We start from the raw sequence: 27,110 nt of genomic DNA, 5'->3' as shown, positions 1-27,110 counted from the left end.
ATCTATGTCTGTCTGTCTGTCTGTCTGTCTGTGCTCAGTGTTGTCCTCCAGTCCTCTGTGTGGCGCTGTGAAAGCTTACGTTGTATCAACCTTGCATTGTGGTGTTTGGGTGAAAGAGGAAGATGAAGTAAACGAGTGATTCTTTTTTGAACAATATTTCATTTAAAATTTCTATATGATATTTTATTATTATTTTAAAATAAATCCTCAGCAAATCTCATCATTATTCCTTCATCGAGCGGAAATCCGGTGAGTTGGTGAGTGTTGGAGCTGCTGGTGTTCATCTGATGTTACTGCTCTCTTACTTCATTTCAGCACTCAGAGCTCTCAGGGGCAGTTTGGGGTCGTGCTGGGGTAGTTCTCCTCTGCACACTACACTATGGGTAAACTTAAAGTAAGGCTTTGGTTTGGAAATGAGTCTCTCTCTCTCTCTCTCTCTCTCTCTCTCTCTCTCTCTCTCTCTCTCTCTCTCTCTCTCTCTCATATATATATATATATATATATATATGTTGTCTGTCTGTCTGTCTCTCTGTTCTTCACAATGTGTCTTTCTCACTCCATGTTTATCATTAATTCTTTCTCTTTTCATCTCTTTCTCTTTCTGTCTCTCCCTGTCTCACTCTGTTTTTCTTACTCTCTCTTTCTCTCCCAATTTGTCTCTCTGTTTCTCCCTTTTTGCTCTCTCTCGCTCTCTCTCTCTCTCTCCCTCTCTCTCTCTCTCTCTCTCTCTCTCTCTCTCTGTGAGATATGTATGTTGTCTGTCTGTCTGTCTCTCTGTTCTTCACAATGTGTCTTTCTCACTCCATGTTTATCATTAATTCTTTCTCTTTTCATCTCTTTCTCTTTCTGTCTCTCCCTGTCTCACTCTGTTTTTCTTACTCTCTCTTTCTCTCCCAATTTGTCTCTCTGTTTCTCCCTTTTTGCTCTCTCTCTCTCTCTCTCTCTCTCTCTCTCTCTCTCTCTCTCTCTCTCTCTCTCTCTCTCTCTCTCTCTCTTTCTTTGTGTGTATGAACATTTTCCCATCTTGGGAATGAATGTCTCCACACTAGGATTGTAAAACCCTGTGGTTTCATTTGAAATACTCAGACTCAGAGGGAAGATAATGGTTATGTATCATAGATATAGCATTAACATGATCATTACATGAATAATCATGCCACTGGATCTGACAAACGTGTGTGTGTGTGTGTGTGTGTGTGTGTGTGTGTGTGTGTGTGTGTGTGTGTGTGTGTCCAGGTGAAAATGAGTGCTGAGGCAGCAGACAGGGAGGCAGTGAGTGGCAGTCGGCCCAACACTCCACCACAGACCTCCTGGTTTGAGTTTCTGCTCGATCCATCTTTACTTGAGCACCACTTACATAAAAGCAGCCCAGGTCACTATACCTTGTTTATTTGTCCACTTTGAACACATTGTTGGCTGCAAGGTTGCTGCTTGTTCTGTTTTGAGTGTAAATAAACTGCATATGCTGATCTTGCTTTAAGATTTTAAAGTTACCTTCCCGTAAACTGTACCAGACAGGCCAAACATTTACTGTTACGAAAATAAAGAAAAACACTGGTCACTGTGTGAAACATTTAAAGTTTGACATAAATACAGTCAGTTTCCTAAGTATTTGGACACCAAAAAATGTGTGGAATAAAGCAAACAACGTGTCTCCTTGTCCAGTGGAAAGTGACACTGACCTGGTAGCATTTCTTGCAGAGCGACAAGTGAATTAGTTACAGCACTGTTACAAGTTTTTTTTTTTAATTAACATTAAGTTAAGAACATAGAACAGCTCCAAATAAATCACAAGATAATTATTTTGCCTGTCACATCCAGTGTTTTTAACGTTTGTTAGATTTGCTTTTTATTTTCTTGTCTAGAATACAAACTTTTTGTTTATCTTGAAAGATAACATTGTCGTTTTCTGTCCTGCATAACAGACCCTCCTTCGGTGCAGCTGGTCGTCCAGTTCTTGGAGCAGGCCTCTAAGCCTTCTGTGAACGAGCAGAATCAGGTCCAACCTCCTGCAGACAACCGGCGCAATCGAACTCTCAAACTGCTCGCTCTCAAAGTGGCAGCACATGTTCGGTGGGACCTGGATGTGCTAGAGAAAGGGTGAGGGGGTCTTAAGGATGTAGACAGAATATTAGTATGCTTGGAATTCCACAATTATTAATTTAAGAAGATCGAATGCAACTCAGTAAAAACACTTATCTGTATATTCAGCAGAACTAAAGCTCCTATAATAGGTACATAAAGGAACATGTTTCAGATTTTTTTCTCATATTTATTTGTCAGAAATTTTTAAATTCCATATTAACCCCTAGAGTACCAGCACGCATTATTTTGCCCAAAATTACTTGGTTTGTTTAATTATTTGAATTCTGTGAAGGATTAAACACACATAAGGCAGCACTTGGCTTAAAAGTTTCTGATTGCTCAGGATGATCACTGAGATCATTTACATATGTCAGGATTTTGTCCTTTGTTAGTATCGCAATCTCACATCCTGGGTTTGTCCATGGTAAGTACAGTTGTACGAAATTCCCTGCCTCACGCATGCGCGAATCCAAGGTGTCACTAGCTGCAGTTCTTTCTGACAAAAGAATAAAGCCAGTTGCTGTTCAACCATCCCTTCACGCACAATCCATCACAACAGTGCTTGTCAAATGTTTGGAAACCCCCAGTCTTTTATGGTATTTGAGAGACACATGCATGCTCCTAGATAATTTAGGAGTATGACACCTTCAGCATCTGGACAGTTATTTTTACAATCATTCAGCTGAACTTATTTGCCATGCCTCTTGTAAAACTTTCCAAAGATGTTCTTTTCTAATTGGAGATTTCTTTCTGACATTGGAATCTAGTTCATCCTGGAGCAGTTCAGTAGGATTTAGCTAGAGGATCTAGAGCTTAGACATACACTCTTCAGGTCATTGTCTTGTATGGGGAAGGTATCAGCCCCAATACTGCTGAATTAAAGCTTATTTCTATAAATTTTTTTTACAATAGACATTGTCGCAGAATTTATGAATTAAAGTAAATGACGTGTGTCTATGCCTCGGGCAACCGTGGCAAGGAAAAGCTACCCCAAGTGCCACAAAGAAGAAACCTTGAGAGGAACCAGACCCTAAAGGGGAACCCATCCCCAACTGGGCGACATCAAGAGTGATTATAAATCTTTAAAACAATACAAAACACTGAAGAGTGAGAACTCCCATGAGCACTGGAGTGTGTGATTTTGAGTAATATCCTTTCCACAGTCTTATACAGTCAGTTGACATTATGGAACCGGAAGCTACTGAGCAACTCATAAACTAGTTCAACATTTGAGATCATCAAAGATCCAACACCAGCTTCTTTAACATTTAGAGTTCCAATGTCCAAACTCTACATTGGGATCCAAATGGCGCTGGTACGTCTCTAGATGGTTTAGGATGTTTGCTGGGTCAACATCTACTTTAAAGGTCCATAATCTTCATGAGGTGGAACACAACTGGAGCTGGAGCAACCTCAGGATGCCTCAGGATGGATAGAGAAAGAGAAGCATTGGAGAGGAATTAGCGTAGCTGCTGTTTATGATATTAACAAGCACAAGTTGATATTATATGATATGATTTTCAAAAGACAAGTTGCTGTCTAAAATAACTCCCAGGTCTTTTAATGTTGTAAATGCAAGTTGAAGTGCTGGAGCTTCTGTGCAATGGTTTTTGGGCTGAGGAGCTAAATCTCTGTCTTATCAGAATTTAATAATAGAAAGTTAGGCATTATCCAATCTTTTAATTCTTTAACACACTTAGTTAACCTGGTCAATTGAGATGATTCATCTGGTTTCGATGAGAGATATAGTTGGGTATCATCTGCATAACAGTGGAGGCTAATCCCATGCCTTCTGATATTTCCCAAGGGAAGCATGTACATTGTGAAAAGCAGGGGTCGTAGAACTGAACCTTGTGGCACCCCATAATTTACTTGCACTAACCTGTACAGTTCTCCATTTAAATCTACAAAATGGTAACGATCAGACCGGTAGGATTAAGTATGGAATGGTAGCCATGTTGGTTCAGTATTTCTTTTACCAGAAAAAAGTCTCCAAGTCTCCTTCCTTGCTGCAAAACAACCCCAAATCTTTAAGCTTTCACCTTAATGTTTGACTGTGGGTGTGAGGCAATCTGCTAACATTATTTCTCCTGTTTCCTGTCTCCAGTCTGACCATTCCTGTGCTGAATATGCTACTGAATGAGCTGCTGTGTGTCAGTAAAGTCCCTCCTGGGGTCAAGCATGTAGACCTGGATCTGTCCACACTACCTCCCACTACTGCTATGGCAGTTTTAATTTACAACCGCTGGTGAGTATGTAGGAAAGTGTGAGGATTCAGGAACATTTTTGGAGGTCTTGGATCCAACTCTATCAACCATCAGACAGTCTAAATCGTGGAATTGTGATGTAAGTAGTTGTTAGGTCCAATTCTTGGTGTATAAAACCACATTCTGTCACTTTCATTGAAAGGGCCATTCGAACAATAGTGTTGAGCAGCTTTCCTGAGAAACAGGCAAAACCTGGACCACACCAGATGAACATGTATGTATGTTAATAAAGGTTTTATCTTTGGCAGGGGGAGTGGGGAGATGTCCTAATCTAACTTTTTTTTTCTGCTAGGATGAATCTGGTTCAACAAGAAAAGGAACTGACTGAGAATATACTGAGTGTGGTAAGACATACTTCTTAAAGACTTAGTCTTCTCTCAAAGACTCCAACATGCCTTACAAGTTTAAATAAGACGTAAATGTTTAATCATTTAACTATTCCGGTTGTGCAAGAACTTTAACAGACATGAGGATTTATACACTTTATGGACAGAAGTTTGTGGACATCTCACTATGAGATTTATATGTGCTTTTTGAACATCCAATTCTATATGCAGTTCATTATATCCAATTCATTTGCAGTTATAATAACCTCTAGTTTTTCGAGATGATGTTTCACTAGATTTTGGTAGAGATTTGTGCTCATTCAGCCACAAGGGTGTTAGTAAAGTCAGGTACTGATGTAGGTGAGGAAGCCTGGGGTGCAGTGTTTTTAATTCATCCCAAAGGTTTTTAAAAGGTTGGGGTTAGAGTTCCATAACAGGCCACTCAAGATCTTATACTCCAACCCATATAAAGCACATCTTAATGAAACTGGCTTTGTGCACAGGGGCATTGTCATGATGGAATAGTTTTGGATCTTCTAGTACAATTGAAGGGATATTGTAATGCCACTGCTTCCAGAGACATTCTATACAAATGTGTGCCTTTGTGGTAACAAAGATCCTTTTTGAGGAAGAATTGCATGGTTGGAAGAGGCTGGTGTTCCAATACTTTTGACCACATAGTGTATTTGTGAAGAATGTTTACATCAATTTGTATAAAAAAAAATGTTGTAATGATGTAAAACAGGAAGTGTAAACAATGAAATAACTATCGAATTGCACGAAATTCCACGTTTCTTTCAGCAGCATTGTTTAATTGTTATATTGTGTTTGACTTTGTGAATTTCAATTCCCCTTTAAAATTCTAGCAAATTGAAATTGTTTGCCTTTTAACTTCTCGTAGGGTAAAATTAGCAGGTTTCAGCCTCTTGTCATTGATGAACTTCATAAATGTCACTCTGTTTGGTAGCTGAAGGAGCAGACCGCAGACTCCATAACAGTGCTAGAAGGGGCTCTGAACATTAAGAAGGATTTTTACATCCACACTATGCGGACGCTGGACCTGTTGGCAGCTGATGCCAGTACAGCAAACGGAGAGACCGAGTCTTCCACAGCTGGCCTTAGGATTAGTGCTGATGAGCTTCATTGTCAGGTAGAGGAAAAACCCCATCAAGGATTGAGCAATTCTGTTAATCATTTCCTTGAGAGATGCTGGGAAGCTGGAAGATTTGTCAGACTTATTTGTTTATTCATCTTAATGGAAATGTTTGCAAAAAAAGTCTGTTTTTTGCAGGTGCATTATGATTTAGGGGGAATTTACTTCCAGCAAGGCTGTTCTGACCCTTCAATGTATGCCAAAGCTCAAGAGCACTACCGCAAAACGAGGGAGCTGTTAAACAAGGTAGACAAATCCATACACTGTTTTCGCTCTCCATATACCACTGTACTGACTGGGCCACTCGAGGACATTCACAGAGTTGTCCAGTAGCCATTTCTTTGTTATTTTGGCTGTGTGCTTTGGGTCATTGTCCTGGTGGGTGATTAACTGTTGCCCCAGCCAGGTGATGAGCGGTACCTGGTTTCCTCCATACATGACACTTAGCATTCAGGCCAAAGAGTTTAATCTTTGTTTTTCATGGTCTGAGAGTCCTTCAGGTGCCTTTCAGCCCGTCGTGTGCCTTACACTGAGGAGTGGCTTCCGTCAGGCCTGATTGGTGGAGTGCTGCGGGGATAGTTGTTTTTCTGTCTCCACAAATAAAGCAGACTCGTTTTCAGAGTGACCATCCGGTTCTTGGTCACCTCCCTGATTAAGGCCCTTCTCCCCCAATCAGTTTGGCTGGGCGACCTGCTCTAGGAAGAGTCCTGGTGGTTCCAAACATCTTCCATTTATGGATGTTGGAGGTCACTGTGCTCATTGGGGCCTTCAATGCTGCAGAAAACTTTCTGTAACCTTCCACAGATCTGTGCCTTGATACAATCCTATTTCCAAATCATGTCCAATCAACTGAATTTACCACAGGTGGACTCCAGTCAAGTTGTAGTAACATATCAAGGATGATCAGTGGAAACAGGATGTGAATTATTATTATTATTTTTTTTTAATTTGCAAAGATCGAGACACTTCTCGATCTATCTATCTAAAACTTGTCCTCTTTATCGATCTCTCTCTCTCTCTCTAGGTCTCTCTCACTCTCTCTCTCAATACCTCTCTATGTGCCTCACCACCTCTCTCTTTATCTCTGTCTATACCTCTTTCTCCCTTTTTCTCTACCTCTTTCTAGTCCTCGTTACCTCTCTGCACACCCCCCCCCGCTCTCTCTCTTACTCTCTCTCTCTCTCTCTCTCTCTCTCTCTCTCTCCTTTTCCCTACTTCTTTTTCCCTCTATTCTCTCTCTCTCTCTCTCTCTCTGTCTCTCTCTCTCTCTGTCTCTTTGGCTGTTGTTTGTTGGTTGCAGTAATACTTGGTGGTATTTTTGGCTACAAATTTGCAAGGCTTCTTTTTGATATTTCTTTATCATCTCTGCACTTCTGCATATATATATTTTTTAGTGAATCCAGTGGCAGCTATTCCTTCTTACACTATTTAAATATTTTTCAATTAGTATTTTTTTTCTCCAAACTTTCAGATAACACAAAACAATATTTGAAAATGAATAACAACAACAAAAATAAATAAACTAAATCTCAAATGTATGTGTGTTTGCTTGCAGCTGAGGCCCGATCCCCTCCACTGTCATCTAGATGAGAAGCGTCTGGCAGGATATTGGATGGCATGTAGAACACTGACCGGCTCCTCAGACTCCAGTGACACCCAGCTCACTCCTTACTGCCTCATCAACAACTTAATCAAGACTCGTAACTACCAGGTCAGTACTAATTCTCTTTTTAGTGTGGAATGTGCTGTCAGACCTTTGTAGTCTGAAGGAAAAAAGACCACCAGTGCCAATTTCCTGCATTCGTGTTAGTCACATTTTCATTATATATGTAATTAAATCATATAAAATGCATAATAGTAATATAATATGCACGTTATTGTGCGTGACGATATACGGGCCACTCTCTTAGAGCCCCCCGGCCCTGGTCTGTGGGAAAATTGTCTTGTGTGAAACTGGGTCATGATGCAAAAACTGTTTATTTTTACATACAGACATTTCTGTTTGAAATGTATTTGTTGCAGGCACTAATTGAAGCCTTCATTAAAGACAACGTCACGCGCAGTCTGCCGAACAGCTTCAGACACTCTGTTCACCTGGAGCTTCAGCACAAGGTTCAGCAAGGGTGAGACACACGGTTATACACCCATGTGTAAAGTAACAAATTACATTTACTCGTCTTACTGTAATTGAGTAGTTTTTTTTGTGTAGTTGTACTTTGTAAAATTAACCATTTTACTAGGGCTTCAACTAACAATTATTTTGATAATTTAGTTTAACTGTCTTAAATTTGGACATTTTAAAGATTATAGTAGCTGCTTGTTGATAATTTGTGTAAATCAACATTTGTATTGTATTTTGAAAATGACAAGTTGACAACCATGCTTAAAAAATCTATATAAAATATAATAACATTATTTTGACAATTTCTGTTGAAGAAAATAGACATTTTATTCAGTTAAGATATAAGCATCTAGAATATATAATGCATTTAATTTTGTATAATCTATGCATAATTTAAATACACAAACATAAACAAGAATTTGAACGCATTAATGTCGCAGTAAATCATGTTTGAAAACAGATAAGTTACTGTTGTAGTAGACAAAGGCTATAAAAAGAAAATGGAACGGAGAAACGCAGCAAGCAACCAGGCTTGATTAAAAAAAAGAAAAAAAAATATGCATTGGCGTACAAATGCATAAACATTCACTGAAAACCACAACAGTCACAACATTTTTTTTTAATAGTTTTCTGCTGCTGTTATTTGCTGCACCGGTTGAATTGAAGCTGATTGTGCGACCTGTTGCGAGCGAGTCACGAAAGAACAGTGCGACTTTCCCAAAGTTACAAACAAACAGTTTACACAATAGCACTTTATTAAACTATACTTTTTTAACATGATGAGGATTCTACAGTTTTTGCTCACCATGCTGATGTTTCACCTTCAAACGTGACATTTAATATGGAATGCTCTCATTGCCTTGGATGACTTGGGGCGCACACTTTTTTTCCTGCTGCCATTTTGCAAGCGGGTGTGTTATCTTACCGTTACGCAAACCCGTAACTTCAGCAGCCAGACTTATCGATAACTGCATTCGTCGACAAAGATTTCATTATCAATTTTTATTGATTTTATCGATTAGATGTTTGCAGCCATACATTTTACTTTTACTTAAATATGTTTTGTTTGAACTGTTGTACTTTACCCACATTTTAAATCGGATCTGTTACCCAACAAAAAAAACCGAATACAAATAATTCAAGGGGGAAAAAATCGCGCCCTGGAAACTACTGCACTGACTGATTGATTGGGCAGAGAACAAATGCGCTAAAGTCAGCAAAAAGAGAGATGTAGGCAGACAAGACAGACAGTGATGCAGAGCCAGCTGAAAGCGAAATGCTGTCGAATCGAAAGTTGTTCCGAATCTGTATTTGCGATTTCTCTCCATATCATGAATACTTTTATAGTTATAAACGTTTTTGTTGCTGCAAAAGTGCATAACACATTAAACTCAAGTCATGGAATGCTTTTCTTTTTTTTTGTTGTTATTGAACTTTCATTTGAAAACAAGTTTAATAACTAAAGAAAAACAAGTAGTTTGAGATTTATAACCTTTATTTTTTATCTCTCATACTTTTTTGAACTACACTAGAATCACTCACCCCACCCCCACTGTGTAAAAAAAAAAAAAAAAAAAAAAAAAAAAAATATATATATATATATATATATATATATATATATATATATATATATATATATACACTGTATATGTATTTTTTAAATGAGCTACTTTTTATTTTTATTGAGAAGATTTTTAGACCAATAACTTTATCTGTACTTAAGTCACTTCTAGTTATACAAAGCAAATACAAATTGTGGAATAAGTGTTGTAAATGGTAATTTTAGGTCTGTTGTAATACATTTTAAGCTGTAAAGGGCTACTGAATGATCAATTTTGATTGGTCAGGAGATTTTTATTGTCTTGTACATGCCAGTTATATAAGTCTACAATCAATTTCTTGTTCTAACACAGTTTCTTCGGTTTAGTAGCAACTTATTATCTGCGGCTTGAATGAAATACTTGCATGAATAATCATGTATGTGTAAACAGGGACACAGCTCTGGAGGAGGTGTGCTTTAAGCTGTGTGTGTGCAACGCTGTACGAGACGCTCTGGAAAGTCATGTGTTGAGTGTCCGCTTCCACCAGCTAATGCTCAAACCCAGCAAACGCAACATCAGCTTCCTGCTAGAGGTACAGGAGTGAAAACATGATTATAAACTGACATGAAGAAAAAAAATATCCTTTTTCTTTTTCTCTTTTAAAGCTTTTCTCGTGTATTTTTTTAAAGGTATGTACAAGGTCACTAGATAAAGATTATACTTCAGAGACTTCCAAACGGAAAATGGCTCTCTTTCTCAAGTGAGTACTTGTATTGGAGATACGTCATGCCGAGTTTTCTTGATTAGTGCAAGATTATATTAATGTTTCATGTGGTCTGAATAAGAATATTTATACACAGGAATCTGTGTGAGAGGCTAGAGGAGGTTCCTCTGGCCTACATGGTTTCATCTCATAAGCTTTTTATGGAACTGCTTTCCGATGAAGAGAAGAAAACCTTGCTGGATCAGATGAGGAGAAGATCAGCCACAGTCAACCTCAGTGCCAAGCCGTTGCCTTCTTTTTACGACATCCCAGGTGTGGGATGTCATACTACTTATGTTATGTTGAGAAAGTTTTTATATACAAAATCTTCTAACAATATGCTGTTTTTACTGATTTATAGCCTCTGCTATTGTGAATATCGGTCGACTGGAACAGCAGCTCATTCTCTCACTGGATGCACGGCAGATTAGACAGATCCTCATTGAGCTTCATGGCATGGCTGAACGCTCCTATTGGAGAGTAAATAGCAAGGTCAGAACTATTTAAGGTCTTTATAGGACATTTTGCCTTAATATACATTTGACATAACATATACAGTGCATTCGGAAGGTATTAATACCCCCTTCACTTTTTTGTAAAAACAGTGATTCGGTGTCAGTGATTTGCCTCTAGAGGGCGCTCTCGTAATGACAGCAAAATATATAGTCCTGCTATCCTTATTAAACACATATGAACCAGAACTTGTCTCAGAACAAAGGTCCCTGGTGTAGAGCATTTTAGGTGGTTATTTGGTTTCTGTTGCATAAAATGTTATCATCCGACTGTTATTATTTTTTTATCAGAACAAACAAAGAACTTTTGACTAAATATATGCTGCCCTGTTTCTCCTGCTTATTTTGTCTCTAGTGGGAAGTTCCTACAGACTACTTAAATGTCATCCTCGCCATAAAGGACAACCTCACTCGGGACCTCTTATACATTCTCCTGGCTAAAGGGCTTCATTGTGTTAATATAAAGGTATGTATAGAGATCAGTATGTAACGATCTCTAACATCAGTTTGAAATCATTGTAATAGTGATTGCATCATTCCATTATGAACACACTTGTCGTAGGACTTTGTTCATGCAAGGCAGCTTTTTTCGGCTTGCCTGGAGCTGGTGACCGAATTCTCACCGAAGCTGCGGCAGGTTATGTTGAACGAGATGTTGTTGCTGGAGGTGCGAGCACACGAGGCCGAGGGTGGGATGGAAAGACCTCCTCCGGACCTGGTGAGCAGGGTGCGAGGCTACCTCGAGATGAGGATCCACGGTAAGAGAAGAGGGTTTTTTTCTTCATGTGGTATTCATCTTAAATCTAATGTGGTTGCACTATACGGATTAGTTCATATTATTTGATGATATAGTATGTGATGTGAATTTCATAACTTCTTTCAGATATTCCACTCAGGCAGGTTATTGGGGAAGAGTGTGTGGCGTTCATGTTAAACTGGAGGGAGAATGAGTATCTCACATTACAGGTGCCTCAGTCGTTGGTAAACAGCAACCCTTATGTTAAGGTGAGCATATGTTATGTATTTGTTTAATGATTTGGAGGTAAATTTTGCTAGTATCGTAATTTCCGGACTATTAAACGCACCCAAATATAAGACGCACCCACTTAATTTGACAAGATTTAGATAAAAAATTAAGATTTTTATTTTGAAGCCGCGGGTGCCTACATTGAAACTAATGAACTTTACACAGGCTTTAATGAAATACAGTGTCTGTTACACGGCTTGTATCTAAACAGAAGCCTACCAAGAAAGTCAATGTTCACTGTCTTCCTCCTTCCTTTCACAACAATTTCTCTCGGGAGTTTATCTTTTGGCATCGTTGTGCGTTTAAAAATCATCATCGGTGAATCTTTTCTCCTGATGCCGTGCAGCTCAGAACACAGGTGAAGTGTGTGTTTTCATGCCTGGTTGTTTTCAGCGTGACGAATGATTCTCATTTCCTGTTGACAGTCCAAGTGAGCGGCAGGTCAAACGTCATCCATATTCTTTATTCCATATCATCCATATTTATGATGTGGTGCGGCCCGATTCAGTGGGAGCGCATCTGATTTAATATAAAGAGTTTCATTGGTTCACCTGAACCCGTTCCGCAATTTCATTGGTCTAATGTTATGGGGCTCAGTTTTTTGGCATGAATCTTGTGAAACCAGGAAAACCCCCAGGAAAAATCCGTAAATTAGCCGCTTCATTGTTTAAGCCGCGGGGTTCAAAGAGTGGGAAAAAAGTAGCGGCTTATAGTCTGGAAAATACGGTATTATATTTTGCTTATAATCATTTGATCAGTCTTGTGTTAATGGTTATATTTTATTTCTGTCTTACTTGAGCATTTCCCTGTTGTTTGTTGCATGTAGCTGGGGCAGCTTCTGGCTTCCACCTGTAAGGAGCTCCCAGGTCCAAAAGAATGTCGGCGCACAGCTAAAGAACTGTGGGAAGCAGTGGTCCAGATTTGCAGCGTGTCCAGCCAGCACAAGCGGACCAACGATGGACGAGTCAGCCTCATCAAACATAGAGATTCTTCACTCGGCATCCTACCCAGGTGAGACACACAGTCAACAAGGCCTGATTACCTTTTACGATATTTTTACTCCGAACTCATTCTCAATAATGTGAATTCTTTGCTGTTGTGCATTCGGTAAGCCTATAGGTTCTAAATAGTGTGTTCTGAGATGCCTTTTTGCTTACTTAGTTTATAAAGATTTAGAGATATTTCATTTTCCCTGAAGCTCCTGTATCTGCATGGGCTCTTTTATCTGACGTGTATATGCACAAGTTTGTGCCGTCACATTATTGCTTGATTGGCTAATTCCATGGAGGAACAGGTTTACGGGTGGGCCTAAACTAGTGAAAAATGTTGTGCAGTATATTGTGTTATTGAGATCAGAACAATAACAATAAGCCCTGAAGTACCTTCAGGAAATGGTTCTATTTGTATGTAAGTAGACCTTGGGTGAAGATTGGTGTTTGGGGAAAAATGTCCTGTTTAGAAAATAGTACTGAATCTTTTTCTTTTGATCTCAGGAGTAAATTCATCACGTTCGTCAAAAAGCTGCGGGTGAGTTTGTGTAGCTTTTGCATGTATTTTATAGTGTTTTCACACACATACAACACACATGGTCTCTGAATACATGCTTCTTATATATACAGTGGGTACGGAAGTATTCAGACCCCCTTAAAATTTTCACTCTTTGTTATATTGCAGCCATTTGCTAAAATCATTTAGGTTAATTTTTCTTCCTTAATAATGTACACATAGCACCCTATATTGACAGAAAAACACAGAATTGTTGACATTGTTGCAGATTTATTAAAAACTAAAAACTGAAATATCACATGGTCCTAAGTATTCAGACCCTTTGCTGTGACACTCATATATTTAACTCAGGTGAGTTGATTGTCCTTGAGATGGTTCTACACCTTCATTTGACAAAGAGTGAAAATGTAAGGGGGTCTAAATACTTTCTGTGCTCCTATATAATATTTATACAATATTATAATATATAGGTCAAAGATGAATATGGTGAAATTGTGAGCTCTCAAATGAGAAATATAATTAAAAAAAAAATAAAAAAATGGCACATGGAGTTAACACCAATAACGACACCATATAACACCATCTTTTCTTTCAGGAGCCATTGGTGCTGACCACACTGATCTCTTTATTTGTGAGACTGCATTGTATCGTAAGGGTACGTTTCAACAAATCATCAAATTTCTTCAGATCGAATATACATGACCACTGTACCTAAATTTAAAAATTAACCCTATTGTAATGAACTCCTTTATTAGGATGACATTGTGAATGAAGTGACAGCAGAACATCTGCCTATATGGCCTTCCTCTCTGGCAAAGTAAGACTTTCTTTTCTGCTGGTTAGTTCAATACGCTTGAAAAGTAATGTGTAAAGGATTGGGTAATAGTATTGACAGTCACATACTTCAGGTCCTGATTAATGTTGAAACAGATGCATGCTGCCCTGACTTAGTTATTTCTTCAGCTTTGTTTCAAAGAAGCTTCAGGTTTGGTTATGAAGATGATCATCATCCTAATCATTATCGTGTGATGTACCTCTTTCAGTATACAGTCTGTTGATGTGGAGGCTGTAGCAGTAACAGTGAAGGAGCTCGTAACTTATGCTCTCACCCTCAACCCCAACAACCATTCCTGGCTCATCACCCAAGCCGACATATACTTTGGCAAGTGTTGCTGTTTAAAACTCATTTTGGGATCCATTTTTTATTCCAATGTTGGTTTCCACACTGAGCGGTACTACAGAAGTCCTGAATCTTTTTTCTTTTACTTTTAATGTATATCTGCTTTTCATTTTACTAACTTCATTTATAATTATATTTATATCAGAATATGATCTGACCTAGGATAAATATTTTTGATTTTTTTCTTTATTTTTGAGTCCTAAATGATTAAAAAAGTCTTGTTTATTCTTAACTGTTAAAGGCACTGAAAGCAAATAAATTGAGATTTAATAAATATTTAAAATATATGAATTTATTGTAATAATTACAGCTTTATCATTATAGTGAATAGATGATACTTGATAGTTTAATACCACAGTGATGCTTACATACTGTACAAAGCATTCAAGTGTAAAATAATTATTACAGGAAACAGTATTGGAGTTGAGCTCACACCACAATTCAATTTATATACATACAATACATCAAATTTATCACAAGTTACACTATATGGACTAAGGTTTGTAAACACCTGACCATAGGATTTGTATGTGCTTTTTGACCATCCCATTCCACATTTAGTCCCTATTTTTCTGGACAGATGTTCCTCTAGATTTTGGAGTGTGATTGTGGAGATTTGTGCTATACAGGTACAAGAGTGTTAGTAAAGTCATGTACTGATGTAGGTAAGGAGAAAGCCAAGGGTGCAGTCAGCGTTTAAATTAATCTCAAAGGTGTTTAATGAGGTTGAGATCAGATCTCTATAGCAGGCCACTCAAGATCTACCATTCCGAACCATGTACACCAAATCTCCTTGGAGTTGGATTTGTGCACAGTGCCATTGTCATGCTGGAACAGTGTGTGGGTCTCCTAGTTCAAGCAAAGAGAAACATGCTACCACATCTGAAGACATCCTATATAGTTGTGTGCCTCTAGGTTTGTGGTAACAGTTTGGAGAAGAACCACATATGGTTGGAAAAGTCAGGTGTCTACAAAATTTGTCCAAATAGTCTATGTTTACCCACAATTCAATGCAGAAACTAATTTTATCTATTCAGCAGAATAGTAGATTCCAAAAGGTGTGTTTTTGGTTTTAGAGGGACTGAAACAACATCATGATTGAGGAAAATATTTCATTTCAATCTCAATCTTTGTATTAATGTGGACTAGGCTCAATAAAAATAATACTAAAGCATTTACATGCAAAATATCTCTACTCACTAGTAGCGCACATGTCTATAACTCTAATCTTTTGGCTTTTTCCTGTCTAATTCTCTCTAAGCAGTGACCAACCAGCATTCAGCTGCTGTGCACTACTACCTACAGGCAGGCACTGTGTGCTCGGATTTCTTCACCAAACCTGTCCCTCCTGATGTCTACACTGACCAGGTACAACCTGATGATCCTGATGTCACATACTGCTTATATTATCATTGTGTTCATTGGATTATGTAATAAAACACATTGTGGGATGCTGCTATAGAAAAGTAATTAACACAGAGGCGTGTGATGATGCCCTGTTAAATGTGGGGTTACTGTTACTAGAGGTCAAAAAGCCATACATTTAAACTGAAATGAATAATAATAAAAAAATAAAATAAAATAAATAAATAAAATAAACACTTTAAATTACCAGCTCATGAAATCAGTGAAGCCTCTAAAGGCTGCTCCTGTACTGTATAATGCAACCTGGGATGTCTAGAAAGCACATCTTATGGTCAAATGTCCAGGAACCTTTGTTAATATAGTGTATAAAGCTGGGAATTAGCTGGATTTACTGCTCTAATTATAGCTGTTATTATTACTATCATTTTTTAAAAAGCTTTGTAACACATATTTTAACAGGTCCTGAAGAGAATGATTAAGTGTTGCTCTTTGCTAAACTGCCACACTCAGGTAAGGTAGTGCACCCAATAGTACTTGATTAAAGATGTGTATAAACAGGAAGCATGTATGTAACACTGGTTGTTTATGTAGGTCGCTGTTCTCTGCCAGTTTCTGAGGGAAGTCGATTATATGACTGCATTCAAAGCTCTCCAGGAGCAGAACAGGTAAAAAGGCAAACAAAAAAGCTTTGTGGTGTCATGCTATCCAGTATGTGCGTAATATAATAATTATTTTTTTTATTAAGTCATGATTCCATGGATTCATTTTACGATTACATCTGGGACGTGACCATTCTGGAGTATTTGACCCGTATCCTTTCAGAAACTTGTTTGGGTGTTTAATTGTTTTGTGAGGACCGAGTGTCCGTGTCCTCACAAAAACCAATGTGGTTTCTGGGTTGATTCATTTCTGAAGCCTTAACTCTACTCCATTGTAGATATTCATAACAAACGTGGGGAGATTGAAAAAAGACAAGTTGCTGTAAGTATTTTATAAATGCATATCTACGAGCAGTGCAAAATGAGGCCGTTAGTTAAATCTGTTTTTTACATTATTAAACAGTAGACTTGATGTGGCAGTTTTTATTTTCAGGTTTCTTTTGGCAGAAATACTAACATTTTTGTATGTATGTATGTATGATATACACACATGAACAAAGCCTGTTAAAAGTTTTGAAAAAGGAACATGCCTGTGTCTCTCAAAAACCTTCGACTGTTTCCAATGTGACAGAAACTGTATGTGTTTATATTATGTAATGTGTAATTTACTAAAACGATTACTGTGTGTGTGTGTGTGTGTATATATATATATATATATATATATATATATATATATATCTTCTCAAGGGACAATACTATAGAAATTAAACTTGGATATATTTTAGAGTAGTCAATGTGCAGTACAGATTTACCTCTTAATATAACATACAGCCATTATTATCAAAATAGCTGGGAAAAAAAGTGAGTACATCCTAAGTGAACGTCAAATCTGTGTCCAAGCTATCAATAATTTGTGTAAACACCATTGTTATCCAGCACCGCCTTTACAAGTGTACCTTCTGCAACCTGTAAAGCAATGTTGTATTCGTCTGTTTTTTGGAGCAGCTTTAGCACCTGACGCACAGCACAAGGACTCAACTTCTTTTATGGACCCTTGTGAGGTCTTTTCTGAGTGGAACCCATCTTGAAAAACCTCTGTATGACCCTGACCACTGTACCCTAACTCAGTTTCAGGGTGTTACTGATCTTCTCGGCCAACAATTCTAATTCTCAAAATCCTCAGAGAGTTCTTTGTCATGAGGTGCCATGTTGAACATCCAGTGGTTAGTATGAGAGAATTGGACTCAAAGCACCTAATTTTAACTGCTCTAATACAAGACACCCAAATTTGTATGGTCCTGTCAAGCAGACAAAAACATGAACATGATAAATAGGACATGTGGCTTTACATGGTTACACGACTTACAGCTGTTATCACTGAGGGCGTACTCACTCACTTGTTTTGCCAGTTATTAAAACAATAATTACTGTATGTTGAGTTATTTTAGGAGGACAGTAAATCCGCTATACAAGCTACACATTGAATACTCTAAAATATATCCAAGTTTCATTTCTATACTACTGTCATTAAGAAAATATACTAAAATGGTTCCTGAAACGTGTACTCACTTTTGTTGGATAGTGTGTATATATATATATATATATATATATATATATATATATATATATATATATATATATATATTGCTGATTTATGATTTACACAGATTAAGGCTATCGGCCAGACAGAGCTCAACTCCAGTAACCCAGAGGAAGTTTTGCAGCTCGCTGCTCAGAAGAGAAAGAAGAACTTTCTTCAGGCTATGGCCAAACTTTACTTTTAAAGCAAATTCACAAAAAAATACTTTTTTTTTTGTTTTGTTTTTTTTTTACAAAAAAAATAAATACATTCTGTAACAAACCAGTACATTTTTCAGTAGATTTCTTTTAAAAATATATACACTATTGATCTATGATCAAAATATATCCATATTCACACACACACACAAAAAAATATATATAATACACACACACACACACACACACACTAAAAGCCTGTTGCTTTATAAAGCTAAACTCCACAGTGCCAAGAAACACCAGGACAAGCACTACATCAAAAACATTGTGATAATGGATCCTGTTCAACTAATTTCAAATCTTCAGTTGCTAATTTGGACTTTTGGGTAACAATTATAAATTACGAATAACAAAGATGTTAAAATAGGTTCATTCTGGACAAGTTCATCAAAAACTGCACATAACTTAATAATAATAATTAAAAAAAAAAATCCAGTTCACAGATGTTCCTCTGACAAACTTTCAAATGATATATCACACACTATATACAGAAACGTCTTGAGACACCTGACTTTTTTAGCTGTACATGGATCTTCCCCAAACTATTACCACAGATTTAGAGGCACACAATTACATGGGATGTTTTCAGATGTGGCAGCATTAAATATTCCCTTCAATTAAACTAGGAGACCCAACCGTGTTTCAGTTTGACACACGCTCCATGAAAATATACTTTACATGAATTGGAGTGAAAGATCTTAAGTGGCCTGCAATAGGGCTCTAATCTCAACCTTACTTAACACTTTTGGGATGTTTCCAGTGAAATTTCCACAAGTACACTACAAAAACTAGTGCAACATCTTCCCAGAAGAGTGGAGGACCAATCTTTATGGTCAGGTGTCCACACACTTTTGCCCATATAATGCATTTTAAGACTTTTTTTTTTCTTTTTTTCTTCAGTATCATTACAATTGACTAGTAGGTACATAAAATGGAATATTGCACATTACATTAATTATGTGGAAATTAACGGTAATGCAAAGATGGACAATAATCGTAAATCTTCAAAGTTGACAGTTTTTTTCAAAACATTTTTTTTTTTTTTTAAACAGTCATACAGATAAAATCCCTGAGGATATGCTCTGTGTATATCTATAGTAAATTTTTCTTTTTTTCCTTTTTTTTTTTTTTTTTTTTTAGGTGAAATGGAATGCAGATAGAACAAATGTCAACCTTCCTATTCACATTATACCATATATTAATCTCCCAGTCACTATGTAATGAAGGCTGGTTCAGCTCGGGTTACAGTAGCTTTAAGCTGTAGGGAAGAGAGAAGCGATGGCTGATCGCAGCACTGATCGCTCAGTGTGTGCTGGATTTCTCCGCGCTGCTCGGTGGTGTGGGGGGAAACACGCCATGTGTCTGTAGAGTCCGTTTTTGCTGCGCTTCATGCTGTCAAAAAAAACAAAGGACAGTTGATTGATTGGTGCAATACATTCTTTAATCGTGTCGTATTAGAGTGGGCGATGAGCCGATATATATTTATACACTATTATACATTTTCACTTGTATAACAATAATATACTTTTCTAATTGCCATATCTTAAGAAAAATTTTTAAAACATTTTTTTCAAAAAATATTCATTATAAATGTATTATTTATTGTGTATTTAATCATATAGTATTTATTGTTAATTATGTAAACTTTTTTATAATTAAAAACTAACTGGAAGCAGATTTGATAGACACAAATTTGTACTTTAAGTTTAATCCTTTGTTTAAATTTGTGGCAATTTAAATATTGTATTTAAATTATCTAAAAACATTTTTTAAATAATAATAAAGACTTTTAGTAGACATCACATACTTGATGCATATGTATTGTAGCTATAATCAGATATTTTCCTCAACGATTTGTGTAAAATTATAATTTTATTAATTATTAAATAAATCACAACTACACACATTTTTAATTAGAATATACTTGGTTCACCAGTGCTAGGGTAGAAAAAATTTATTTTTATTTTATAACTCACCAGCATGGAGAGGTAGTCGATGTGGGTCTGAATATTGTGTTGGTCCTCAGAAGAGACTTTAGTGAATTTTTTCAACTTTGCGCTCTCGTAGCCCATCATGGTCTCTACAAACGGAGCCATCCAGTTCACACAGCTCTCGATGGCCTCCCAGCTCAAACCTGCCACAGGAACAAACGTTATAAATTCTTACTTAAGTATTTTTCCAGAACTAAATTTACTTGTAAATGTGACCATGTTGCCATGTGATTTAAACATGAATCACAGATACATCTTAATGAACATTTGCTAAAGAAACTGCAATGAGAAAGTATGACAGGAAATGATATTTTTGGAAAGAATCTGGATCAGTTTCTGTCTTTAAAAAAGACTGACTACAGTTTCAAAAACTCATAGATTCATGGGGAAAGTCCCGAACTCCCGGCACCCTGTGGAGCTGATAGACTTAGAGGACCACCTGGGTTACAATTTGTGTAACATTAGAAATTTCACTGATTCATAAAAATGCAAATGATCCTAAAATCCAGACGTTTTTCTTACCCGATACTTTCTGTACGACTTCAAAAGATTTAAAGTGGCAAAAGGCAGCTGCAGCAAGCACTCCATATTTAAACTCCAGAGAGTTGATATCGAGGATGCACAAATCTAAAAGCTGAGAGAAAAACAAAAATGTCTAAAAACCCAGTAAAAGTATATAGATGTATATACTATGAGTTGCATCTTGGAGAAACATTTCACATAATAAGAGACCATTTACTCACTCACACACACACTTTATATATATATATTATGTAATCTTTCAAAAGTGAAATGGCATACACTATCTGGACAAAGGTTTCGTACGTCAATCACACATTGGTATGTGCTTTTTGAACATCCCATGCACAATTAGTCCTGGTTTGCTGTGATAATAGTCTCTACTCTTCTGGGAAGATGTTCCACTTTGGATTGTGTTTAAGGAGATTTGTGCTCATTCATCCACAAGGGTATTAGTAAAGTTAGTAAAGAAGGCCAGGAGTGCAGTCAGGGTTTCAAATTCATCCCAAAGTTACCCAATAGGTTTTTGCTATATAGCAGGCCACGATGTGCTTAAGATCTCATGATCTTCCACTGCAAACAATTTAAAGCGTATCTCCATGGAGCTGGCTTTCTGCACCGGGCATTGTCATGCTGAAACAGATTTGGGTCTTCTAGTTTAAATGAAGGGAACATTTCATGCTACAACATTCAAAGACAACATTCAAAGACAATTGTACAATTGTTTGCCTCTAACTTTGTGGCAAAAGTTATCTTAAGAGCCAAATCAGGTGTCCAAATGCTTTTGCCAATGTAGAGTATGTTACAATCTGTCTTGATAAGGCTTTTGACATGCACTGTGTGGTGACTCCCACATGTATACACTAGTTGGACTGTAATAAATGCCAGCGGCTTCAAAATAATCTGTCTATTACCTGTGTAATCTGGATGTACATCTCTTGAGAAAACTGTGGCACCAGCAGGTTCGTGAAATCGGAGGCCATCTGTATGTAAAGCTTCATCCATGCAATAACAGTTTCAGGATATAGGTCCCAATTTAATGCCTTATAGAACACACAAACATGCAAAAGCCCAGTGTATTTATTGTAAAAATGTAAGACAATGTTGCACGTATTTCAGGTCACACAGTGCAGCTTTGTGTAGAATGATAAACATAAAGGTCAGAATCACTACCTTTAACATAATAAGCTCCATTTGTAGAATCTCTTCTTCAAGACATGCGCCGTCTGTGACATAGGCCAACTCCGTGAGTTTGGGCGGATAAATTTCCTGATTGAAAATGCTTGGTTTAGATTTGTATTCCGCTTGAAGCAACCGCAAAAGTGTTTAAAGTTTCTTATAATCCAGCTCGGTCTTTACCTCGATTTTGGAAGCGATGAAGAGCGCCGTGATGCCAATGAGCTGCAGACGCTCCTTTTCCGTGTTGTCTTGGGTGAGCATGAATCTGTCAAAGAAGTCCTGTGCCAGGTAGAACGTCTGTCTGTGAAGCAGATAAGCCTCGCATACCTAAAAGAAAGCAAAAACGTAACTCATTAAATGAGATTTCTCAGGGCTTGCTATTTTCATTAATGAATTTATTGAATTTTAATTAATTTACTGACTGAACATTTCCAAAGGAAACTACACCACTGAGGCAAATGTAGATGGTGTAGATATGGGCATAACTTCCTGTCAGCTTTATGTGTTTTTTTTGTACGGGTGCTAGTAAACCACAGCAGGTCTTTTTTCAAATGTTCTTCTCAGAAATGTGTGCTTTGATGCGCTTCTTTATGCAAAGATGCTGTTTGTGGACTACAGTTCAGCGTTCAACACCATAATTCCCTCCACGCACACCTCTAAGTTAGAGGTCCTGGAACTCAGCCTGCCGCTGTGTCAATGAATCTCCAACTTTCTGACTGACAGACCACAAGCCGTACAGGTGGGCAAACAAACCTCATCCACCCTCACCCTCAGCACTGTAGCTCCCCAGGGTTGTGTTCTGAGCCCTCTGCTGTACTGTCTACATATGACTGTGTGGCCACATCCAACTCCACCACCATCATCAAGTTTGCTGACGACACTGTTGTGGTGGGCCTGATATCCAACAACGACGGGACGGCCTACCTACAGGAGGTTAAAAAACCTGGAGAGATGGTGCCAGGAGAACAACCTTTTCCTGAACGTCAGTAGGACTAAGGAGTTGATCGTGGACTTCAGCATGAAGCAGGAACGGTCATACAACCCGCTAAACATCAACGGGACCCCAGTGGAGAGAGTGGACAGTTTCCCATACCTAGGTGTTCCCATTACACAGGACCTTTCTTGGTCCTGTCACATCAACACCCTGGTGAAGAAGGCCCGGCAGCGTCTGTACTATCCGAGATGGGGACTTTAAACTTCCCTCTCAGGTGCTAAAGAATTTCTACACCTGCACCATTGAGAGCGTTCTGACAGGTAGCATCACTTTCTGGTTCAGGAACAGCACCATGCAGGACAGGCGAGCCCTCCAGAGGGTGATGCGGTCAGCTGAACGTACCATCCACACCGAGCTCCCTAACCTACAGGACATCTACAGCACAAGACCAGGGCCAGGAAGATTGTGAAGGACCTCAGCCATCCAAACAATGGACTCTTTTCTTTGTTGCATTCAGGGATGCACTTTCGCTCCTTGAAACACCTTTCAAGCTTTCACCTTTTATACTTTTTATTTATCTACCTTCTTCCCCCCCCCTTGATTTATTTTTTCCCAGAATCTATTCCCTAAAAAGAGTCACTAAAGGTGCTCTGGCACAAATTAACCAGGATGCCTACTGTACAATTCAGTCAATAGAGTTCAACTAAAAAGGACAGACAGGAAGTTATGAGAGAGTCCAGGACTGCCAACGGATTCTATAAATTCATTATTTTAACAAAATTGGGATATTTATAGCATACTTACCTCTAGGAGCCAGTCGAGTAGAACTGTCCTCATCTTGGGCTGGAGTCTTGGATGCCTCTCCAAGCAAGTATTACTGTGCTTATACTTCATCTCCTTACTCAGCATCTTAACCCACACGTCCTCCGAACTCCCCCAGCTACAAGAGCAAAAGCAAAAAAAAAAAGTATGAGTTTGAGATAAATAATGAGGAAAAAACTCTATTTGCAGCATAATATGGTCATGTGACAAATGTTATAAGAGCAACACCAAAAGAAAAATCCATTTTTGTGACTTTGTAAATGATGTCAAACTACAATGAATAAGCACGCAGTAATAACACTGAGTGTGTTTCTATTATTTAAAATGACAATGAAATAATAAACATAAATTTACATCTAATCTGCCTGATGTTATTTAATTCTGAAAAGCTTTTGTTTCTCTATGAGTTAATGAAATATCAGATTTCTTAATTTTATACCTTTTCTACCATGTTTATGGAATAAATGCTAAAGTAGCTTTCGATTTTCTCAGCCATCCTGTTTTGTATTACACGTCAGCTTGTTAGAAACATACTGTAGGTCATTTTTGTGTGTATACCTTATTGTAAATTACATGTACATATTTTATTTGCTTTATTCATTTGATTTAATGATAAAGACAATTTGTTTGCACATGTGTGGGTGTACACATTGTCAGATTAAACTGTTTCGACAATCTGTCATGGTGACATCACGGCACATCACTTAAGTCCAAAGTCAACCTTATTTTTAGTGAAAGCGATAGTCTAAAAAACAGCATATAAATATGTTTAAACCATTATTGTTTTGATCTTTTGTTCAAAATGTCGGTGGAAAAAAGGGCTTGTTCAATGTTTTTGCTAACTTTTCATTTTGTGAAGCTTGACAACATTGTGCCACACATCACAGCTGTGTTCTTTGGTCTTACAAATTGTGATGAATGACTAAAGAAACTTTGGCCTGTGTTGCCTCATATTTATACCCCTGTGAAACAGGATTTCATGGTTGAACAATTTCCAGTTCCTAGTTACCCAGGTGTACTGACAAATGTCAGTGGGAATATACTTCAGATATATTTCACACATGTGAATTGATAGCGGTTCCAATAATTTTGCTGCACACATATGTTTGGCAAAGTTAAAAAAAAAAAAACACTTTTGTGTTTGCAGTTGATTGATTTCCATGAGAGCAAATTATTTTTGTGAATTCTTTGAACAAAAGGGTAAAAAAAAAAAAAAAACTTTTTTCTTTATTAGTGGAGGCTGTATATATAACAATCTTTCAATATCTACACACACACATATACATACACAACCAAGATGTAGTGTTAGAACCATATGGTCAAATTGTTATACATTAACATCACTCTAAGTTATTAGTGGAGGCCAATGTATATCTACCTATCTCTCTCTATATAAACACACTCTATCTATCTATCTATCTATCTATCTATCTATCTATCTATCTATCTATCTATCTATCTATCTATACAAACAAACAAACAAACAAACAAACAAATACACAACCAAGATGTAGTGTTGGAACCAACCTGAGTCGAGGCAGAGGAGATGGTCTAGAACATTGCGACAAGCATGGCTGATCAAATGCATTATGAACCTCATCCATAGGGCTCTCAATTATAACATCAGCTTTACATGTTCCCTCTTGAGCACACAGTTTCTAAAATGATAAAGGTATCCGTTTAAAATATGATCTAAATACAGCAAAAATATGAAGCACATGAAAAAAATAATATATTAAAAAAATGTTTTTAACACTGATCATGATTGTAGTACGGCACTAAGGGTACAAGACGAGGAAGACCCTGGACATGGTGCTGACCCATTGTGGAGCAGAATACAGACATACAGAAGCCACTGTGTCCCATACTCATGTAGGGTAGTCATTTTTTGGACCAACATTTTAGGCCTTTTTTTATGTTTCTGGGTTGAATATTTGTCTCGCACAAGGCAACCTTGGGACTGATCCTAATGAGGAGATGTTTTCAGCATGTTATCAGCAGGAACCTACCTGAGCTTTACCAGTTCGCCTTTTGGACCGGGCTTTCTTCCTTTTGGGTTGCTGTAAACATGAAGAAGTGGGGTGAGATGATGCGTCAAACAATGATTGAAGTCGATAAAAATAAAGCGAAAAGAATAAAAGTGTCCGAACCTCCTTCTTGATTTTTGCGATCTTGTCCTGATGAGTGGCTCCATTTTCATTTCTAGCTTGAAGGCGTCCACTACACAAGCACAAGGGTGGAGAGGCTCAGAAACGCATTTCTTATCAACTGCACAGCAATATGGGTTCACAGAGCTTATTTTCTTACCTTCGTCTGGTCATTATTGCTGGATATTAATTGAGTTGTAGTGTTTTTCCCGGTTTTCTGGAAGAAGAAAAAATGAAACACTAATGAATGTGCATTCAGTGAGATCGGGTTGGGAACAATAGCAAAGCAGCGCGCGCCATCTAACCCTAATATTCACACTCCAGATCCATCTGGATCCTCTGGACCTACATTAGGGCTTAGCTGTGGAATAACGGTGGTGTTCTGAGTCCAGTTTTAGTGAGTTAGAGGAACCGGTTCAGAAGTTTGAAAGCAATTTCCCGCAGGAACTGCGCGCCAAAACGCAGACCTTCACACGTTCACAGGAAGCAGTTCGTCAACACGGAACACACAACTACAGCCCGGATCTGCTCAGTTTACAAGATCCACAAGCGGATCACCCTGAATCTGCATGCAATACATTAAAATGCTCTCTTATGATCTTGTCTTGGATTATTTATTCCCTGTTTAATCCATCCAAGTCTGGTGCAGTGCATCTGAAAACAATCAATCCAACTTTCCCGGTGTTTTACTTGCCTTTTATAGAAATGCATGCACGCTTTTAATGTCGCATGAAAAGCTTTAAATTCCAGCTCGTTGGCTTGCTAGCTTATGTTTATCAGCCTGCTAAAAGAGCAAGACCAGGCGACACATTAGGGACACAACTCGGTTTGCATTACATTCATATATACAGTATATAGATAGAAGAGAGATAGAAAAGGCGCGCAGGTGCAGATCTATTCCAGAAATATGATTATATTAAGCATTAGTTTGATCAAGAATAATAATAGCAGAAGTAGACCCTAATCCTTACCTCTTTATTTTTTGGCGCAGGGTTTTGAAGTGGAGTGAAGCTCTCGCGCCGGCGCCAACACTTTATATACGGGGAGTCGCTTTGTTTCTATTGCGCATGTGCAGTCCCGCGCTTATATTTACTTTTCAACAGGCCTATACCGCAAATCCGAGCGTTATAAACGTGAATAACAGGTTTATAACACGTGAGATATCCCGTTCTGTATAAAATTTAATTGCGTGATTGACTTCAGGAACTTTGAAATGATTTTTTTTTTCCCGCGGGAGAACCCTTTCAACAAAGCGATAGTGTTATTATGTATTTA

At 37.8% G+C, this 27,110-nt stretch overlaps 2 protein-coding genes across 4 annotated transcripts; one reads left to right on the top strand and one right to left on the bottom strand.

Moving 5' to 3' along the window:
* The first annotated feature begins 56 nt into the window (after window positions 1-56).
* On the top strand, window positions 57-18,310 carry ints8 (integrator complex subunit 8). Of its 2 annotated transcripts, XM_083523565.1 has the most exons (29): window positions 57-127; window positions 212-257; window positions 1,237-1,372; window positions 1,926-2,100; window positions 4,193-4,333; window positions 4,495-4,566; window positions 4,645-4,696; window positions 5,646-5,828; window positions 5,970-6,077; window positions 7,387-7,542; window positions 7,854-7,954; window positions 9,945-10,086; window positions 10,184-10,254; window positions 10,355-10,530; window positions 10,619-10,749; window positions 11,125-11,235; window positions 11,332-11,527; window positions 11,653-11,774; window positions 12,623-12,807; window positions 13,290-13,323; window positions 13,898-13,957; window positions 14,058-14,119; window positions 14,346-14,464; window positions 15,747-15,850; window positions 16,307-16,357; window positions 16,439-16,512; window positions 16,593-16,657; window positions 16,785-16,828; window positions 18,114-18,310. In XM_083523565.1, exons 1-29 carry the CDS (start codon window positions 123-125, stop codon window positions 18,228-18,230), a joined length of 3,039 nt encoding a protein of 1,012 aa, XP_083379691.1. In that variant the 5' UTR covers window positions 57-122; the 3' UTR covers window positions 18,231-18,310. The 2 variants fall into 2 exon arrangements, with proteins under 2 accessions (XP_083379691.1, XP_083379692.1); XM_083523566.1 differs by lacking the exon at window positions 57-127 and having other exon boundaries at window positions 241-394.
* A 1,035-nt stretch (window positions 18,311-19,345) lies between these two features.
* Window positions 19,346-27,110, bottom strand: LOC310716467 (G1/S-specific cyclin-E2-like). 2 transcript variants are annotated; one of them, XM_083523796.1, is made up of 12 exons: window positions 26,807-27,110; window positions 25,996-26,052; window positions 25,839-25,908; window positions 25,698-25,748; window positions 25,216-25,346; window positions 23,671-23,806; window positions 22,113-22,259; window positions 21,927-22,022; window positions 21,668-21,796; window positions 20,757-20,868; window positions 20,220-20,377; window positions 19,346-19,635 (listed from the first exon to the last, which is right to left on the bottom strand). In XM_083523796.1, exons 2-12 carry the CDS (start codon window positions 26,007-26,009, stop codon window positions 19,546-19,548), a joined length of 1,134 nt encoding a protein of 377 aa, XP_083379922.1. In that variant the 5' UTR covers window positions 26,010-26,052; window positions 26,807-27,110; the 3' UTR covers window positions 19,346-19,545. The 2 variants fall into 2 exon arrangements, with proteins under 2 accessions (XP_083379922.1, XP_083379923.1); XM_083523797.1 differs by lacking the exon at window positions 26,807-27,110 and adding an exon at window positions 26,185-26,298.

This window comes from Silurus aristotelis (assembly GCF_946808225.1).
Source record: "Silurus aristotelis genome assembly, chromosome: 21".
Taxonomy (NCBI): Eukaryota; Metazoa; Chordata; class Actinopteri; order Siluriformes; family Siluridae; genus Silurus; species Silurus aristotelis.
This window is presented reverse-complemented; position numbering and strand designations above follow the sequence as displayed.